Source organism: Pristiophorus japonicus, chromosome 6 (genome assembly GCF_044704955.1).
Source record: "Pristiophorus japonicus isolate sPriJap1 chromosome 6, sPriJap1.hap1, whole genome shotgun sequence".
NCBI lineage: Eukaryota > Metazoa > Chordata > Chondrichthyes > Pristiophoridae > Pristiophorus > Pristiophorus japonicus.
The window spans coordinates 51,718,803-51,734,679 of record NC_091982.1 but is presented as its reverse complement, the minus strand read 5'-3'; the positions used below and the strand labels follow the sequence as shown (position 1 = coordinate 51,734,679).

At 42.7% G+C, this 15,877-nt stretch overlaps 1 protein-coding gene across 2 annotated transcripts in view; it reads left to right on the top strand.

The window, feature by feature from the left end:
- Positions 1-15,382, top strand: part of LOC139265660 (E3 ubiquitin-protein ligase RNF128) — a 195,459-nt gene extending 180,077 nt beyond the window's left edge. For both annotated transcript variants that reach the window (XM_070882861.1, XM_070882859.1), the window contains exons 5-7: positions 10,108-10,204; positions 10,921-11,107; positions 11,383-15,382. In XM_070882861.1, the coding sequence (XP_070738962.1) occupies positions 10,108-10,204; positions 10,921-11,107; positions 11,383-11,501 (403 nt within the window). In that variant the 3' untranslated portion in view covers positions 11,502-15,382. The remainder of the gene's footprint in view (positions 1-10,107; positions 10,205-10,920; positions 11,108-11,382) is intronic.
- Positions 15,383-15,877: the final 495 nt, after the last annotated feature.

The following is a 15,877-nucleotide window of genomic DNA, read 5'->3' as shown; positions in this document are numbered from 1 at the left end:
TCTCCCTTCCCTCCCTTCTCTCCCTTCCCTCCCTTCTCTCCCTTCCCTCCCTTCTCTCCCTTCCCTCCCTTCTCCTCCCTTCCCTCCCTTCTCTCCCTTCCCTCCCTTCTCTCCCTCCCTCCCTTCTCTCCTCTCTCTCCCTTCTCACTCCCTCCCTTCTCTCTCTCTCTCACTCCCTCCCTTCTCTCTCTCTCTCCCTCCCTCCCTTCTCTCTCTCTCTCCCTCCCTCCCTTCTCTCTCACTCTCCCTCCCTCCCTTCTCTCCCTCCCTCCCTTCTCTCCCTCTCTCCCCCTCCCCCTGAAACACAGACACTGACCGACAGACAGAGAGAGAGAGACACTGACAGAGACACACTGCGGGCGGGGGGGGGGGGGGGGGGCATCCCAGCATGCTGTTGGAGGGCTCCTGGTGCTGCAATCGGTAAGTAGAAAATGTTTTGTTTTATTGATTTTTTATTTTATTTTAATTTTTCATTAATTTTTTTTGATTGATTTATTGGTTGATTTATTGATGTATTGATCATTTATTATTGATGATGGCTCTTTATTTGTAAAACTGAAGTGTTTAATATTTGTAAACTTCCCTTTCTCCCCCTCGCCCCCCCCCACCCCCCTCTTCCCTACGCCTGATTTGTAACCTACACCTGATTTTCTAAGTGTAGGCAAGGTTTTTCTGAGCGTACAAAAATCTACACTTACTCCAAACTAACTTAGAATGGAGTATGTTTTCACTGCCTAAACTTTCAAAATGGGTGTAAGTGGCCGGACACGCCCCCTTTTGAAAAAAAAAATCTGTTCCAAACTGAAACTGTTCTAACTGACTATAACTGGAGCAAACTAAATGCCGAGAATTGCAATTTCTAAGATACTCCATTTTAAACCAGTTGCTCCAAAAAAACAGGAGCAACTCGGGCCGAAACTTGGCCCCATTATCTTGTATGTCTCAAAGATCACCTCTCATTCTTCTGAACTCTAATGACTACAGGCCCAACCTTCTCAACCTTTCTTCATAAGTCAATCCCTTCATCTGAGGAATCAACCGAGTGAACCTTCTCTAAATTGCCTCCAATGCAAGTATGTCCTTCCTTAAATACGAGACGAAAACTGTACGCAGTACTCTTAGGTGTGGCCTCATCAATACCCTGTACAGTTGTAGCAGGACTTCTCTGCTTTTATACTCTATCCCCTTTGCAATAAAGGCTAACATTCCATTTGCCTTCCTGATTACTTGCTGTACCTGCATACTAACTTTTTTGTGTTTCATGTAGAAGGACCCCAGTTCCCTCTGGACTGCAGCATTTTGTAATTTTTCTCCATTTAAATAATTTGCCTTTTTATTTTTTCTGCCAAAGACGATAACTTCACAATTTCCCACACTATACTCCCATCTGCCAAATTTTTGCCCACTCACTTAGCCTGTGTATATCCCTTACATTAGCGTCTTCGTCCAGGCCAACATCCCCAGCATTGAAGCACTGACCACACTTGATCAGCTCCACTGGGCAGGCCACATAGTCTGCATGCCAGACACGAGACTCCCAAAGCAAACGCTCTACTCAGAACTCATCCACGGCAAACGAGCCAAAGGCGGGCAGAGGAAACGTTACAAGGACACCTTCAAAGCCTCCCTGATAAAGTGCGACATTCCCACTGACACCTGGGAGTCCTTGGCCATAGACCGCCCTAAGTGGTGGAAGTGCATTCGGGAGGGCGCTGAGCTCCTCGAGTATCGTCGCCGAGAGCATGCAGAAATCAAGCGCAGGCAGCGGAAGGAACGTGCGACAAACCAGGCTCCCTGCCCACCCTTTCCCTCAATGACTATCTGTCCCACCTGTGACAGAGACTGTGGTTCTCGTATTGGACTGTACAGCCACCTAAGAACTCCTGCTAAGAGTGGAAGCAAGTCTTCCTCGATTCCGAGGGACTGCCTATGATGATGATGCATATCCCTTTGCAGATTTTTTATGTCCCCCTCACACATTGCTTTCCCACCCATCTTTGTATCATCAGCAAACTTGGTTACATTACACTCAGTCCCTACATCCAAATCATTAATATAGATTCTAAATTGTTGAGGCTCCAGCACCAATACCTATGGCACACCCCACTAGTTCCTGTTTGCCAACCTGAAAATGATCCTTTTATCCCGACTCCCTGTTTTCTGTTAATTGGCCAAATCCTCTATCCATGCTAATGTATTACCCCCAACCCCGTGCAGTAACCTTTTATGTGGCACCTTATCGAATACCTTCTGGAAATCCAAATACACCACATCCACTGGTTCCCCCTTATCCACCCTGCTCGATACATCCTCAAAGAAGCAAATTTGTCAAACATGATTTCCCTTTCATAAAACATACTGACTCTGCTTGACTGAATTATGCTTTTCCAAATGTCCTGCTACTGCTTCCTTAATAATGGACTTCAACATTTTCCCGACGACAGATGTTAGGCTAACTGATCTATAGTTTCCTGCTTTCTGCCTGCCTCCTTTTTTAAATAGGGGTGTTAGATTTGTGGTTTTCCAATCCACTGGGACCTCCACAGAAATTTGGTAAATTACAACCAATGCATCCACTATCTCTGCAGCCACTTATTTTAAGACTCTAGGATGCAAGCCATCAGGTCCAGTGGACTTGTCCATCTTTAGTCCCATTAATTTACCGAGTACTACTTCTTTAGTGACAGTGATTGTTTTAAGTTCCTCCCTCACTATAGCCCCTTGATTATCCATTATTGGAATGTTTTTAGTGTCTACTACCGTGAAGACCGATATAAAACATTTATTCAAAGTCTCTGCCATTTACCTGTTCTCCATTATTAATTCCCCAGTCTCATCCTCTAAGGAACCAACATTTACTTTAGCCACTCTTTTTTTTTTCCTTTTTATATACCTGTAGAAACTCTTACTATCTGTTTTTATATTTTGTGCTAGTTTACTTTCCTCTCTTCCCCCTCTCGTTTTTTTAGTCGTTCTTTGCTGGTTTTTAAAATTTTCCCAATCCTCTGGCCTCCTATAGTCTTGGCCACTTTATATGCCATTGTTTTCAATTTGATACCATCCTTTATTTCCTTAGTTAGCCATGGATGGTTAACCTTTCTCTTAATGTTTTTCCTTCTCATTGGAATATATTTTCGTTAAGAGCTATGAAATATCTCCTAAATGTCTGCCACTGCTCATCAACTGTCTTACATTTTAATCTATTTTTTTCAGTCCACTTTAGCCAATTCTGCCTTCATACCTTGTGTGCATGTCCTATTTCAACATTGGCATCTCTTTGTGAGGGCAACCCACATCATGACTTTACATGAAGGCAGGGAGCAACATGATTGGTGTAAACTTCGAGTTTCTATGATGTTTCTGCTGCCCCACCCCCAGCCCCCCGTTTTTTTTTGTTTGAGAGAATGAACTACTCTCAGTGAAGAAGAATACACCCCAGTCAATCGTCCAATAGAGGAACAAAAGAGCAGAAGTAGGCCATTCAGCCTCGAGCCTGCTCCACTATTCAATGAGCTCGTGGTTGATCTGCGACCTAACTCCATATACCTGCCTTTGGCCCATATCCCTTAATAGCTTTGGTTAACAGAAAGCTATCCATCTCCGATTTAAAACTAACAATTGATCTAGCATCAATTTCCATTAGCGGAAGAGAGTTCCAAACCCTTTGTGTGTAGAAGTGTTTCTCAATTTCACTCCTGAAAGGTCTGGCTTTAATTTTCAGACTATGCCCCCTTGTCCTAGAATCCCCAACCAGCGGAAATAGTTTCTATCTGTCTACCCTTTCTGTTCCCCTCAATATCTTGAAAGCTTCGATCAGATCACCCTTTAACCTTCTAAATTCTCGGGAATACACCCCTAATTTTTGTAATCTCTCCTCGTAACTTAACCCTTGGAGTCCGGGTATCATTCAGGTAAAGCTACGCTGCACTCCCTCCAAGGCCAATATAATCCTTCCAATATTTTATTCATAATCGACTGAGTGTGTGCAAAGAACAACATGCTTTTTGTGGTATCGATGATTGTGCTCAAATATCAATTTGTTGTTTCTTCTTCCATCGGACTTGGACTTTTAGTCCTTGAGATCGCTGTGCCTCTCATGCACTAATTGGTTTTAAAGGTATTTAAAAGCATGTCTTCGGGTGAAATCAAATGAATAGTTCCTGTTATTTTCCAAATGAATTGTGAATTGTGTGGGGACTCCTGCTTGCTAAACAGATCGCTTATGTACAGTCCTCATCTGTTCGAACGATCTAAACAAAAACATGGCATTAGCTTGGGGTCTGGCCTTGTGACTAAAGACATGATTGTGAGTAATCTTGTGATTGAAGCACAACAGTATCAAAGCAGAAACTGTTGGGTGTCGTCAGTGCCTTGGAAAAAGCAACTCTGGTGCATTGAAGCATTTGCAGACATCTTGAATCATCCAAACCACCTCTGCTTACCTTGGGCATTTATTTGTCTTGCAGCCAAGAGCTGCAGGTGATTTGCCGTGTTTGAAATTTTATGACAACAGGGAGGGAGTGCCAGAATTAATGAGCTCTGTCCAATGTTACCACAAGCCTGTTTGAAAAATTATTTTCCTGCAGCATCATCAGAAAGTGTCTGGCAAACATTTTGTTTGTTTGCAAGCAGTGTGACAATCATATTAAATAGCCTCCTGTCGCACTGGTGTGTGGCCTCTCGTTTTCCCCAAATGTGAAAAGGCTTGCTAAATAATGCACTGCCTCTTTAAAGCAGTGTCCTCGGTAACTTTGCAGGCAAAAAAAATGCTTTCAAGCCTTAGTGTTGAGAAAGCAGCTATAAAAGTAGCGCTTTTTAAAATGGAGATACATTTATAAAAAACATTGCAAGGAAAGAATTAAATGTGGCAATTTCTATTGGTCCAGGTGTAAAAGCATTTGATCGGGTCTCTATCACAAAAATTGGTGTTTTAAATGAAGTGAAAAATCTGGAAATCTGAAACAAATCGAGAAAATGCTGGAAACACTGAACAGGTCCGTTCCGATAAAGACAGGCACCTTAACTTGCCTACCCTCTCCACAGACGCTGACTGGTCTGCCGAGTACCCAGCAATTTACGGCTTTGTTTTAAAAAGACTTGGATTTATATAGCGCCTTTCACGACCACTGGACATCTCAAAGTGCTCTACAGCCAATGAAGTACTTTTTTGAAGTGTAGTCACTGTTGTAATGTAGGAAACGCAGCAGACAATTTGCGCACAGCAAGCTCCCACAAACAGCAATGTGATAATGACCAGATAATCTGGGTTTTTTTTTGTTATGTTGATTTGAAAGGGATAAATATCGGCCAGGACACCGGCGATAACTCTCCTGCTCTTCTTCGAAATGGTGCCATGGGGTCTTTTACGTCCACCTGAGAGGGCAGACGGGGCCTCAGTTTAACGTCTCATCCGAAAGACGGTGCCTCCAACAGTGCAGCACTCCCTCAGTACTGCACTGGGAGTGTCAGCATGGATTTATGTGCTCAAGTCTCTGGAGTGGGACTTGAACCGACAGCCTTCTGACTCTGAGGCGAAAGTGCTGCCCACTGAGCCACAGCTGACACTTTAACTTTGTCTCTCTCGTTATTAAACTGGCAGCTCAGTCAGATAGCAGCACCCGTCTCTTGCTCAACAGTACATTGCTTGTAGGGTTAGGGCATTCGGTTATGAGGATGGGTTGCATAAATTGTATGTACACAAATCTTTGAAGGTGGCAGGACAAGTTGAGAAGGCTGTATTTTTTTTAAAGCATATCGGTCCTTGGCTTTATTAAAAGAGGCACATAAACAAGGAAGTTATGCTAAAGTTTAAAAAAACACTAGGTAGGCCTCAGTTGGAGTATTGTATTCATTTTGGGGCACTTTTTAGGAAGGATGCCAAGTCCTTAGAGAGGGTGCAGAAGAGGTTTACTAGAATGGTACCAGGGATGAGGGATTTCAGTTACATGGATAGACTGGAGAAGCTGGGGCTGTTCTCCTTAGACCAGAAAAGGTTAAGAGGAGATTTAATAGAGGTGTTCAAAATCATGAAGGGTTTTGATGGAGTAAATAAGAAAAAACTGTTTCCAGTGGCAAAAGGATCATTAACCAGAGGGTGCAAATTGGCAAAAGAAACAGAGGTGAAATAAAACTTTTTTTTTACACCGAGTTATTGTGATCTGCAATGCACGGCCTGAAAGGGTGGTGGACGCAGATTCAGTAATAACTTACAAATAAGAATTGGATAAATACTTGAAGGAAAAATTTTACAGGGCGATGGGGAAAGAGCTTGGGAATGGAATTAATTGGATAGCTCTACCAAAGAGCCAACATAGGCATGATGGGTCGAATGACCTCTTTCTGTGCTGTATTATTCTACAATTCTAAACTTTGGCTTGTATTTTCTCTGATTTGAAGATTGAGGGGTTATCAGATCGAGGAGTTTAAAATCATCAACACCTTTAGAAAATAATAAACTGAATGGGGTAGAAGAGCATAGGTGAACAAATCATTAAAAGCATCGCAGGTTAGTGAAGCAATTAAAAATGCTAGGGCTATAATATTCAAAAGTACTGAGGTTCTGTTAAACTTGTATTGGACACCGGTCAGGCAGCACTCGGAGCACTGTGCACAGTTCTGGTCTCCCTACTGCAAATAGGAGTAGGCCATTCGTCTCCTCGAGCCTGCTAAAGAATGCACCTCCAAGGGTGCAGTGCCCCCTCAGTACTGCACTGGAAGTGTCCACCTAGATGTTTGCACTCCAGTCCCTGGAGTGGGAATTGAACCCACAACCTTCTGACTCCAAGGCAAAAGAGTGCTACCCGCTGAGCCACGGCACAGGAGAAAGTGCAAAAAAGATTTACCTAGATGATATCAGAACTGAGAGATTACAGCTATCAGGAAAGATTTAAATAAATATGGAATAAAAAGCTAGCATCAGTAATGGTGATGATGAAGCTATCAAATTATCACTAAACCCCAACTGGTTCTCTAATATCCTGCAGGGGAGGAAACCTTGTGTGCTCGAGACCCACAGCAATGTGGGTGGGTGGCTTGCTGGACCATTTCAGAGGGCAATCAGTTGTGCCAAACCGTGACAAAGAAGCTGATGCTGTAACAGAATGTTCCTAGCTGGATGAGGAAGAACTTGCACTCGTATAGCACTTTTTATGTCCTCCAGACATCCCGAAGGGCGTCACAGTCAATTAATTGCTTTTGAAGTGCAGGCACTGTTATTCGGTGACCATGGCAGCCACATTGCACACAGCAAGTTTCTACAAACAGCATGGAGAGAAATGATATTTCTGGAGGGAGGAATGTTGGCGAGGATACCAGGCATGCCCCCGCACCCACCCCCAGTGCTTTGTCAATCTTTTATCTCCACCTGAACAGGCAGGTGGGAGTTTGATTTAACAACCGATCAGAACAGATGGCACCTCCAACATTGCTGTGCTGCACTGAAATGTCAGCTGAGATCATGTGTTCAAGTGCTGGATTTGGATTTGGACCCACCATCTTCTGACTCGGGCAAGATTGCTACCAATGTCGAGCTGAAAATTAGTGGGAGGCATTGCGGTATTCTGAACTGGTCGGCTGCCTCGGTGTTATCCGTGGTATAGTGGTAGCACTTTTGTCTCCGAGTCGGAAGGTTGAATGTTTAAGCACCCCTCCAGAGACCTGAGCACATAATCTAGGATGGCACTTATGTGCATTACTGAGGGAGTGCTGCACTGTCTGAGGTGCGGGCGTTTGGATGAGACGTTAAACCAAGGTTCTCTCTTCCCCCTCAGTTGGATGTAAAAGGTCCCATGCCACTATTTCAAAGACGAGCAGGAGAGAGTGTCCGAGTTGCCTGGTTAACATTTAGCCCTCTACCAACACTTGAAACATGATCTGGTCATGATCACATTGTTGTTTGTGGGAGTTTGCTGTGCACAAATTGTCTGCTGGGTTTCCTACATTGCAGCAGTGATTACACTTCAAAAATACTTCATTGGCTGTAAAGCACTTTGGGACGTCCTGAGGTCATGTAAGGTGCTATATAAATGCAAGTTATCCTTTTTTTTTCTTTTTAGCAGGTTAAATTCGAGTTGTTCACTTTCCACATTGGGAACATAAGAACATAGAAGAAATAGGCGCAAGAGTTGGCTATACAGCCTCTCAAGCCTGCTCTGCCATTCACTAAGATCATGGTTGAACTTCAACATCAACTCCACTTGCCCACCCTATCCTCCTGTCCCTTGATTCCTTTAGTGCCCAAAAATCTATAGGTTGCAGTCTTGAATATACTCAACATCTGAGCATCCAGAACCCTCAGTGGTAGAGAATTCCAAAGATTCACAACACTCTGAGTGAAGACATTTCTTCTCATCTCAGTCCTAAGTGGCTGACCACTTATCCTGAGACTATGCACCTAGTTCTAGGATCTCTAGCCAGGGCAAACAGCCTCTCGGTATCTACCCTGCCAAGCGCTCGGTAAGAATTTTATACATTTCAATGGGATCACCCCTCATTCTTCTAACGCAAGAGAATATAGGCCCATTCTACTCTTATCTCTCCTTCTCATAGGACAGCCCTCTTATCCCAGGAATCGATCGGTTAACAGACAGAAAACAGAGAATAGGAATAAAAGGCTTATTTTAGGGATGGCAGTGAGCCTTCATTGCACCCCCTCTCCGGCAAGTATATCCTTCCTTGGGTGGTATGGAGATCAAAACTGTACTCAGTACTCCAGGTGTGGACTCGCCAAAGCCCTGTACATTTGCAGCAAGACATCCTTCCTCTTGTACTGCAACCTCCTTGCAATAAAAGCTAACAAACCATTTGCCTTCCTAATTGCTTGCTGTACCTGCATGTTAACTTTGTGATTTGTGTACAAGGACCCCCAAATCCCTCTTGACACCAACATTTACTAGTGTCTCTCCTTCTGAAAAATATTCTGTTTTTCCATTCTTCCTGCCCAAGTGGATAATTTCACATTTCCCCACATTATACCCGACCTTCTTGCCCAATCATTTAACCTGTCTATTTCCCTTTGCAGCCTCTTTGCTTCCTCCTCGCAGCTTACTTTCCCACCTAGCTTTGTATCTTCAGCAAACTTGGATATATTAGAGTAGATCCCCTCATCGAAGTCATTGATATAGATTGTAAATAGCTGAGGCCCAAGCACTCCACTGGTTACACCCTGCCATCCCAAAAATAACCTTTGTTTTCCTACTCTTTGTTTTCTGTCTGTTAACCAATCCTCTTGAAGGGGCCTCATGTTTCCTGAGCTTGGGTGAGTGGAATATGCACCAGTGGGAAGAATATGCCTACGTATTGGGCAGATAGAAATTCCAAAGATGTAGATTTCTGAGCAGCTTCGGTCAGAGACCTTTTAGACAATCTGCTGGGTCTCAGCATGAGTCAGATACCCTGGCTGACCAAAATACAAGGGTACCTTGTGGGAAAAGAGCGTCTGAAGGTGTGAGCTATAAAACCCATGAGGGGCATGCATAGTAACCAAGGGTTTAAATGAACCGTCTTTTGTCTTTTCTAATGATTTGGTCAAGATTTCAATAAGAAATGTATAAAATGTGCATAAGGGATACGGTAGCATATTGGTTATTTTTACTGAACCAGTAATCCAGGAGCCTGGACTGATGATCCAGAGGCACGCGTTCAAATCCCACCACAGCAACTCTGGTGGGATTTGAATTAAATAAATCTGGAATCTAAATAAAAACCCATCTGGTTCACTAATGCCCTTTTAAGGAAGGAAGATAGCCGTCCTTACCCGTCTGGCCTATACGTGACTCCAGACCCACAGCAGTTGTATAAGGCGGCTCACCACCACCTTCTCAAGGGTTCGGGATGGGCAATAAATGCTGGCCGTGCCAGCGACGCCCACATCCCGTGAATGCATTTAAAAAAAATTGTTCTGGGAATGATAGATGCCTTAAAGTCGATGTTTTTACTCTGTGTAATGGCTGGTACCTTTATTAAGGAATGGCTCAGCAAGGGCACTCGGTTGACTGCAGCCATTCACTGCCACCTTCTCGAAGGCCGCTGGGGATGGGCAATACATGCTGGCAGCTCCCATAACCCAAGAACTATTTTTTTTAAAACGTCGTGTGATCTTTCTTGCAGCCACATATTCCACAAAACCTGTATTGATCCATGGCTTCTGGAGCACCGAACCTGCCCCATGTGTAAATGTGACATCCTGAAAGCTCTTGGAATAGAGGTGAGTTATTAATGAGTCTGTTCTGTGCCCTAACATAAAGCTTGCAAGAAAAAGCAGTATCATTTCAAGGGCACACATGAGCCTTTTAAAGAAGCGCACACTGGAAAGTAAAGAAAGAATGAACTTGCATTTATATAGCACCTTTCACGACCTCAGGATTTCAAAAATGCTTTCAAGTTAATGACGTACTTTTGAAGTTAAGTCACTGTTGTAATGTAGGAAACGCAGCAGTCAATTTGCGCACAGCAAGCTCTCACAAACAGCAATAAGATAATGACCAGAAAATCTGCTTTTAGTGATGTTGGTTGAGGGACAGACATTGACCAGGTCACCCCTGCTATCCTTTGAAATAGTGCCCTGGGATCTTTTACAACGACCTGAGAAAGCAAACCGAGTTTAATGTTTCATCTGAAAGATGGCACCTCTGACTATGCAGCATTCCCTCAGTACTGCACTGCAGTGTCAGCCTAGACTATGTGCTCGTGACTCTGGAGTGGGACTTGAACCCACAGCCTTTTGACTCCGAGGCGAGAGTGCTACTCACTGAGCCATGGCTGACACCTTTCTACACCCCCTCTCTGTAGGTCTGTCTGTGTGTGACGTTGTCAACTAGTGCCAAATTTGAGCCAGTTTTGATCCACAACCTATGAGCTTCTGAGTTTCACTGGACACCGACCTTTTTCTCCTATCCGTGTCTTTATTTCTACTTGCCGCAGATTGATGTAGAAAAGGCCGATGAGACACCAGCATCGGCACCTGACCCATCGTCCAGCAATCTTCAAAGAACTGGGCAGGACACGCACACCGAGGTTCCCGAGAGTGCCATTTATACTCTGCCGTCTGGTTATGGGCTTGAGCATGGATTGGACGAATCCCCTGTACCCGAGGATAATCACCATTTCAGTGAGTAGTCATTGGCTCCTGTTTGTCCGGGTAAACTGCGATTGATTGCCACTCTGAGCATGTGCAACACATGTTCCCACAGTCTCAATTTCAGTAACCCACTGTAGGTAAAGTGCCTTTTTTTCAAAATAAATATCACAAGTACAGGGACATGTATTCCAGGAAAATATTAGTTAAAAATGTCATGTGCCTTTGACAATATTTCCTAACTAACTTAGTACAGATATTAACCTCTTCCCTCTGCATAAATATCTGTCTGTGTGTGCTCTCCCTAGGTGAACAACAGCATCTTTTCAACAATGACGGTCATTTGAATTCTCTGTCTGTACACGTTTTGCCTCAGGATAACCCAGCCTATGAAGACATTGATCTTCAAGATGAAGTAAAATCGTGAATCATCCCAAAGAAGTAAAACCCTGAAAATAAAGCCAACTATCAACTGACATGCAGGGAGCACCTCTTAAATGAACACTTTTTTTTTTTGTTTTAAACAAAGACTTTGGAGTGGCTCACATTCTACTTTTTCTGCATTTTTTTAATGCCAATGTTTTTAAAAAAAACATGATTTTTAGATAGCGTAAATACAAGGGGCAGCTCGTAATTCATACTAGAGCTGAAACTCGCAGCACTTCAAACAATCAGTGTGGTTAATTTAACTGGCGTCTGGTGACCAAAAGGCTGCAGTGAAGGCAAAGACTATTAAACATTATTTTTAAACCCACAAGGCTGAGACAGCGCAGGTTTGACGATTCCTTAAGCCTGTGTTTTTCAAACTTTTCAGAGTGAAGATCGGGGGGGGTGATGTGAGGTTGGGGTTGAGGGGAACAGGCCCTCTTACAATTAGCGATGCATTCCTGAGGACCTGTTCTGACTTTCTCTCTTCCCCCTTTCTTCCCCCCCCCCCGCCAAAAAAAAAGTGTCAGCTACCCTTGGGGGAAAATAAACATTGCAAAAAAAACATTTTTTTTGTATCTGCAGACAGCAACAGAAATAATATGCCAGTAAATCACCAAAAACAGAAGGGCAGAGCCATCTGACATCCTAGGAGCCCTTGTGATTACCGTAAAATAGTCCCACCGGGTCTGAAACCCTCAGTTTGAAAACCTGCGGCTTAAACAGATGTATGAAGCGGAATCCATTTGTTATGGGCCTTTAGTGCATTGCCTGCACTCTGCTGACTGCTGCACTAAATTGCATTACACTTTTTTGACGAAAATGCGAGCAAAAGGTTAATTTTTGTCCTATTAATATAACTCTCTAATGCAATCAAAGCCTGCGCTATCTACTGGTGGTGTTGCTCCTGGATAATTGCATCCCTGATCTGAAAAGGGTCTTTGATTTATCATTCACATTATGTAAAAGCAGTGTTGCTGGTACATGTCCTGCACGATTAGCGATGCATTTACCAGTATTCTACTTCACTGAAAGCAATAGCTCATCTTTTCATTCTTTAAATTTTTTGGGTCAATTCTGAAGTAATGAAATGGTTGACTTTTAAAGGCAGGTTGCTCATCTGTTTTCAGGGTCCTGAAACCAACTGAACACACAGTCCAATATAAACGAGACCTCCACAGCAGTTGCCTTTAACCAAACCTTGTGATCAAAGAACTCTTTTTATGAGCACAGCATTTGCAGATATGCAGAATTGGCTTCCTTTATGCAAATTATTGCTTTTTTTTTTAAAGAAAAAAAAGCAATCCTCATAACCCTCAATAAAATAAATCTATTTTGGAGATAAAACACATTTGTGGATATTTTATTTGAAGACATTTAGTGCTCAGTTGATACCGAACAAAAATAAAAGGGAAGTAAAATCTGGGAGAGGAAGATATTCACAAGCTGAGTGAGGAATGGGTCGGCCCCTGACACTGCGATGGAGACTTTGCAATTGCCTGGATTTTTCTATCATTTTCCAAAGCCTACTTGAGACTAATTCTTCAAATTCCAAAGACTAGTTCTTATGCGTGAATAGGCAAGGGAATGAAAGCTGTATTTTTTTTTTGCACCTGGTCACAGACTGCAGATTCAGGAGTTCCTAGAGGGGAGATTCTGAGCGAGTGCGGGATCTATTTTAGATTAACTTTTAAATCTTTATTTTATTCTACTTCCGCAGCTGCCTTACTTTATATTGAGCTTTTATAATCCTTTCACGTAATTGAATGGAAGCAGTTGTATCGGGTGGCGCGCATTCTGTACAGCCCATCCCCTTTTTTCGAGGCGAGTCCTTTACATTCGATGTATTTGCCCGGTGATGTTGTCCCAATTAGGTTCTGTTTATACTCCTGGTCGATCGCTCGGGTTCACGGTTAGTATCCCAGCCTCTGCAAATCGCCCTCCTGGATCCAGTGCGCCTCCCAGGAGGGAGAGGTGCTTGGAGCGGAGCTGGGAAAAGAAATCCATCAAAACCCAGTGCTTGTTACTTGCTACTGAACTTCCAGCATAGCGAATGGCTCCTGCTCTGTATTACGTTAGTAAGCTGAGATTCCACTAGATTGACATGTCCTTAGAAAGGAGTATGACGAGAGCAACAACTTAGTTTCATGATGTTCCTTCCCAGTGATGTTAGCAAAGTCGTGCTGTCCATCTGATGCCCATCTTTGATTTTTTTTTTGAATAGGGCTGTTGTACTTTTTGTTTTTCAGACATCAATAGAATCAAATTGCTCCCCTCAATCATGGAACACATGGACCATGCATACACTCGAGATGCAGTACATGAAGATCCACTTAACTGATAAAAATAGAACCCGTTATTATTGTAATGAATTTAGTCTTTTTACTGCAATACACAACAACCCTTCCAAGTATCACTTTCTTAGGAAATGCAGCAAAATTCAACAAATAGGAAATACTTGCACCGGAGTTGCATGTCTATCGAAATGAACAGAAATGGAACATCTCAAAGAATGTTTCTATCTTCACGCATGTGTCTTTAATCCCGACAATTTTGGTCCCAATATTTTGACTCCATATTTGCTGACTGATTTCACCAGATGTCCATCACTCTCTCCAGGGAATATGCAGTCCATCGCACCCTTCCCCTCTATTGTACCAACTCAAGATCTACCCCAATGTTTCACCACCTGTTCCACACTTCTTTATCCCTTTCATAAGAGCATAAGAACTTAAGAATTAGGAGCAGGAGTTGGCCATTTGGCCCCTCGAGCCTGCTCTGCCATTAATAAGCTCATGGCTTTCTCTCTCCTTACCTTCAGTTGTGCAGCTACAAACCTTAATTTTTAATCATGGCACTATTGATTTGGCCTTGCTGGAAGGCCACTTCTAAAAATGGTTGCAATAACTAGTAGAAAATAGATCACTTTGCTCCCCGAGAGGTTGCCAAATTCTGGATTTCCCGATCGATGTTAGTTTAACATCCGTGGTAACCCACTTAAAATAGTTGGGTTAACGCCAGTGTTAAAATAGTGCTCGTGTAAGAAAGGAACAGCAGGAGCACAAGTAGTGTGCAGAGTCTACCTGTGTTCCAGAGAACACAAGACTATCCAATTCAACTGGGCAGCAAAGAGTCATTTGCGTGGGCAACTTTCTGCTGTTTAGGCCATTGTTTTTGGATGCATTTAAAAAAAATATATAAATACCTGACTGGAACTATAAGACTGTTGGATAGAACCTTGCCCTTCTAAAAGTTCCAGCTCCAACCATCTACCATTAACACCAACCAAAGCTACTGTTTGTCTTTAACCCCATGTTAATCAAGAGTCACTGGGGGCCATTTTAACTAAATCAATGGAGAGTAAAATCGGGTGATTTGTGAAACCAGCTTTGCACCCGATCCTGTCATTTTCCCGATGGGCGGGTTGGGTTAAAATCACCCCTACCCTACCCCACCCCACCCGTTTCTTGTAGTCAATGTACCTCTCAATATAATGTTTGAAGTTATTTTTTAAATGTAGAAGATTCAAAGGCCTTAAATATTTACTAAAATCACATTTTAAAGCAATATGCAACATTCTTCATATTAATCACATGCACTTTATTTAGGGAACTGAAATGATTGTGTGTTTTTTATTTTGCCGCCTTGGGTGAGCTTAAATGAGAAAGTTATAGCTGGTATCCTGCAAACCTGACTTCTCAAAGGAATTTAAATGGAACTTAATGGGTTTATTTTACACAGGGCATTAAAAAAATTAAGGGAGAGATAAGCATTTGTACTAGAATTTTCTGCGTGTGAGAATTTGTTGTACATATGATTTAAAACAAATCATTTATATTGTAAGAATTCCTGTAGCAAGCTGTAAATAAATTTGATGTTCTAATAAATGGTGTACTGTTTTTAAATGAATCTCTCCGGAAAAATTACTGTGAAATAATCAGGATATCGGTGCCTCACGATGGGTTCAAAAATGGAATGCTTAGTTGGTCATCCTCCATACCAGTGTTGTGTGGATTTTATTTTTTAAATTGCACTCGTACTACTAATTATGGGACCCAAAGAGCTGTATAATCTGCTACATCTTTCTGTGCATGTGCAAATTGTGGAGAAAAAGAAAGACTTGCATTTATATAGCGCCTTTCACGATCACCGGACATCCCAAATCACTTCGGCCAATTAAGTACTTTGTGAAGTGTAGTCACTGTTGTAATGTAGGAAATGCGGATGTCACTTTGCAAACAGCTTACTCCCGCAAACAGCTTACTCCCACAAACAGCAATGTGATAATGGCCAGACAATCTGTGTGATTGTTGGTTAAGGGATAAATATTAGCTAGCAAACGGGGATAACTCCTGTGAAATAGTGCCATGGGATCTT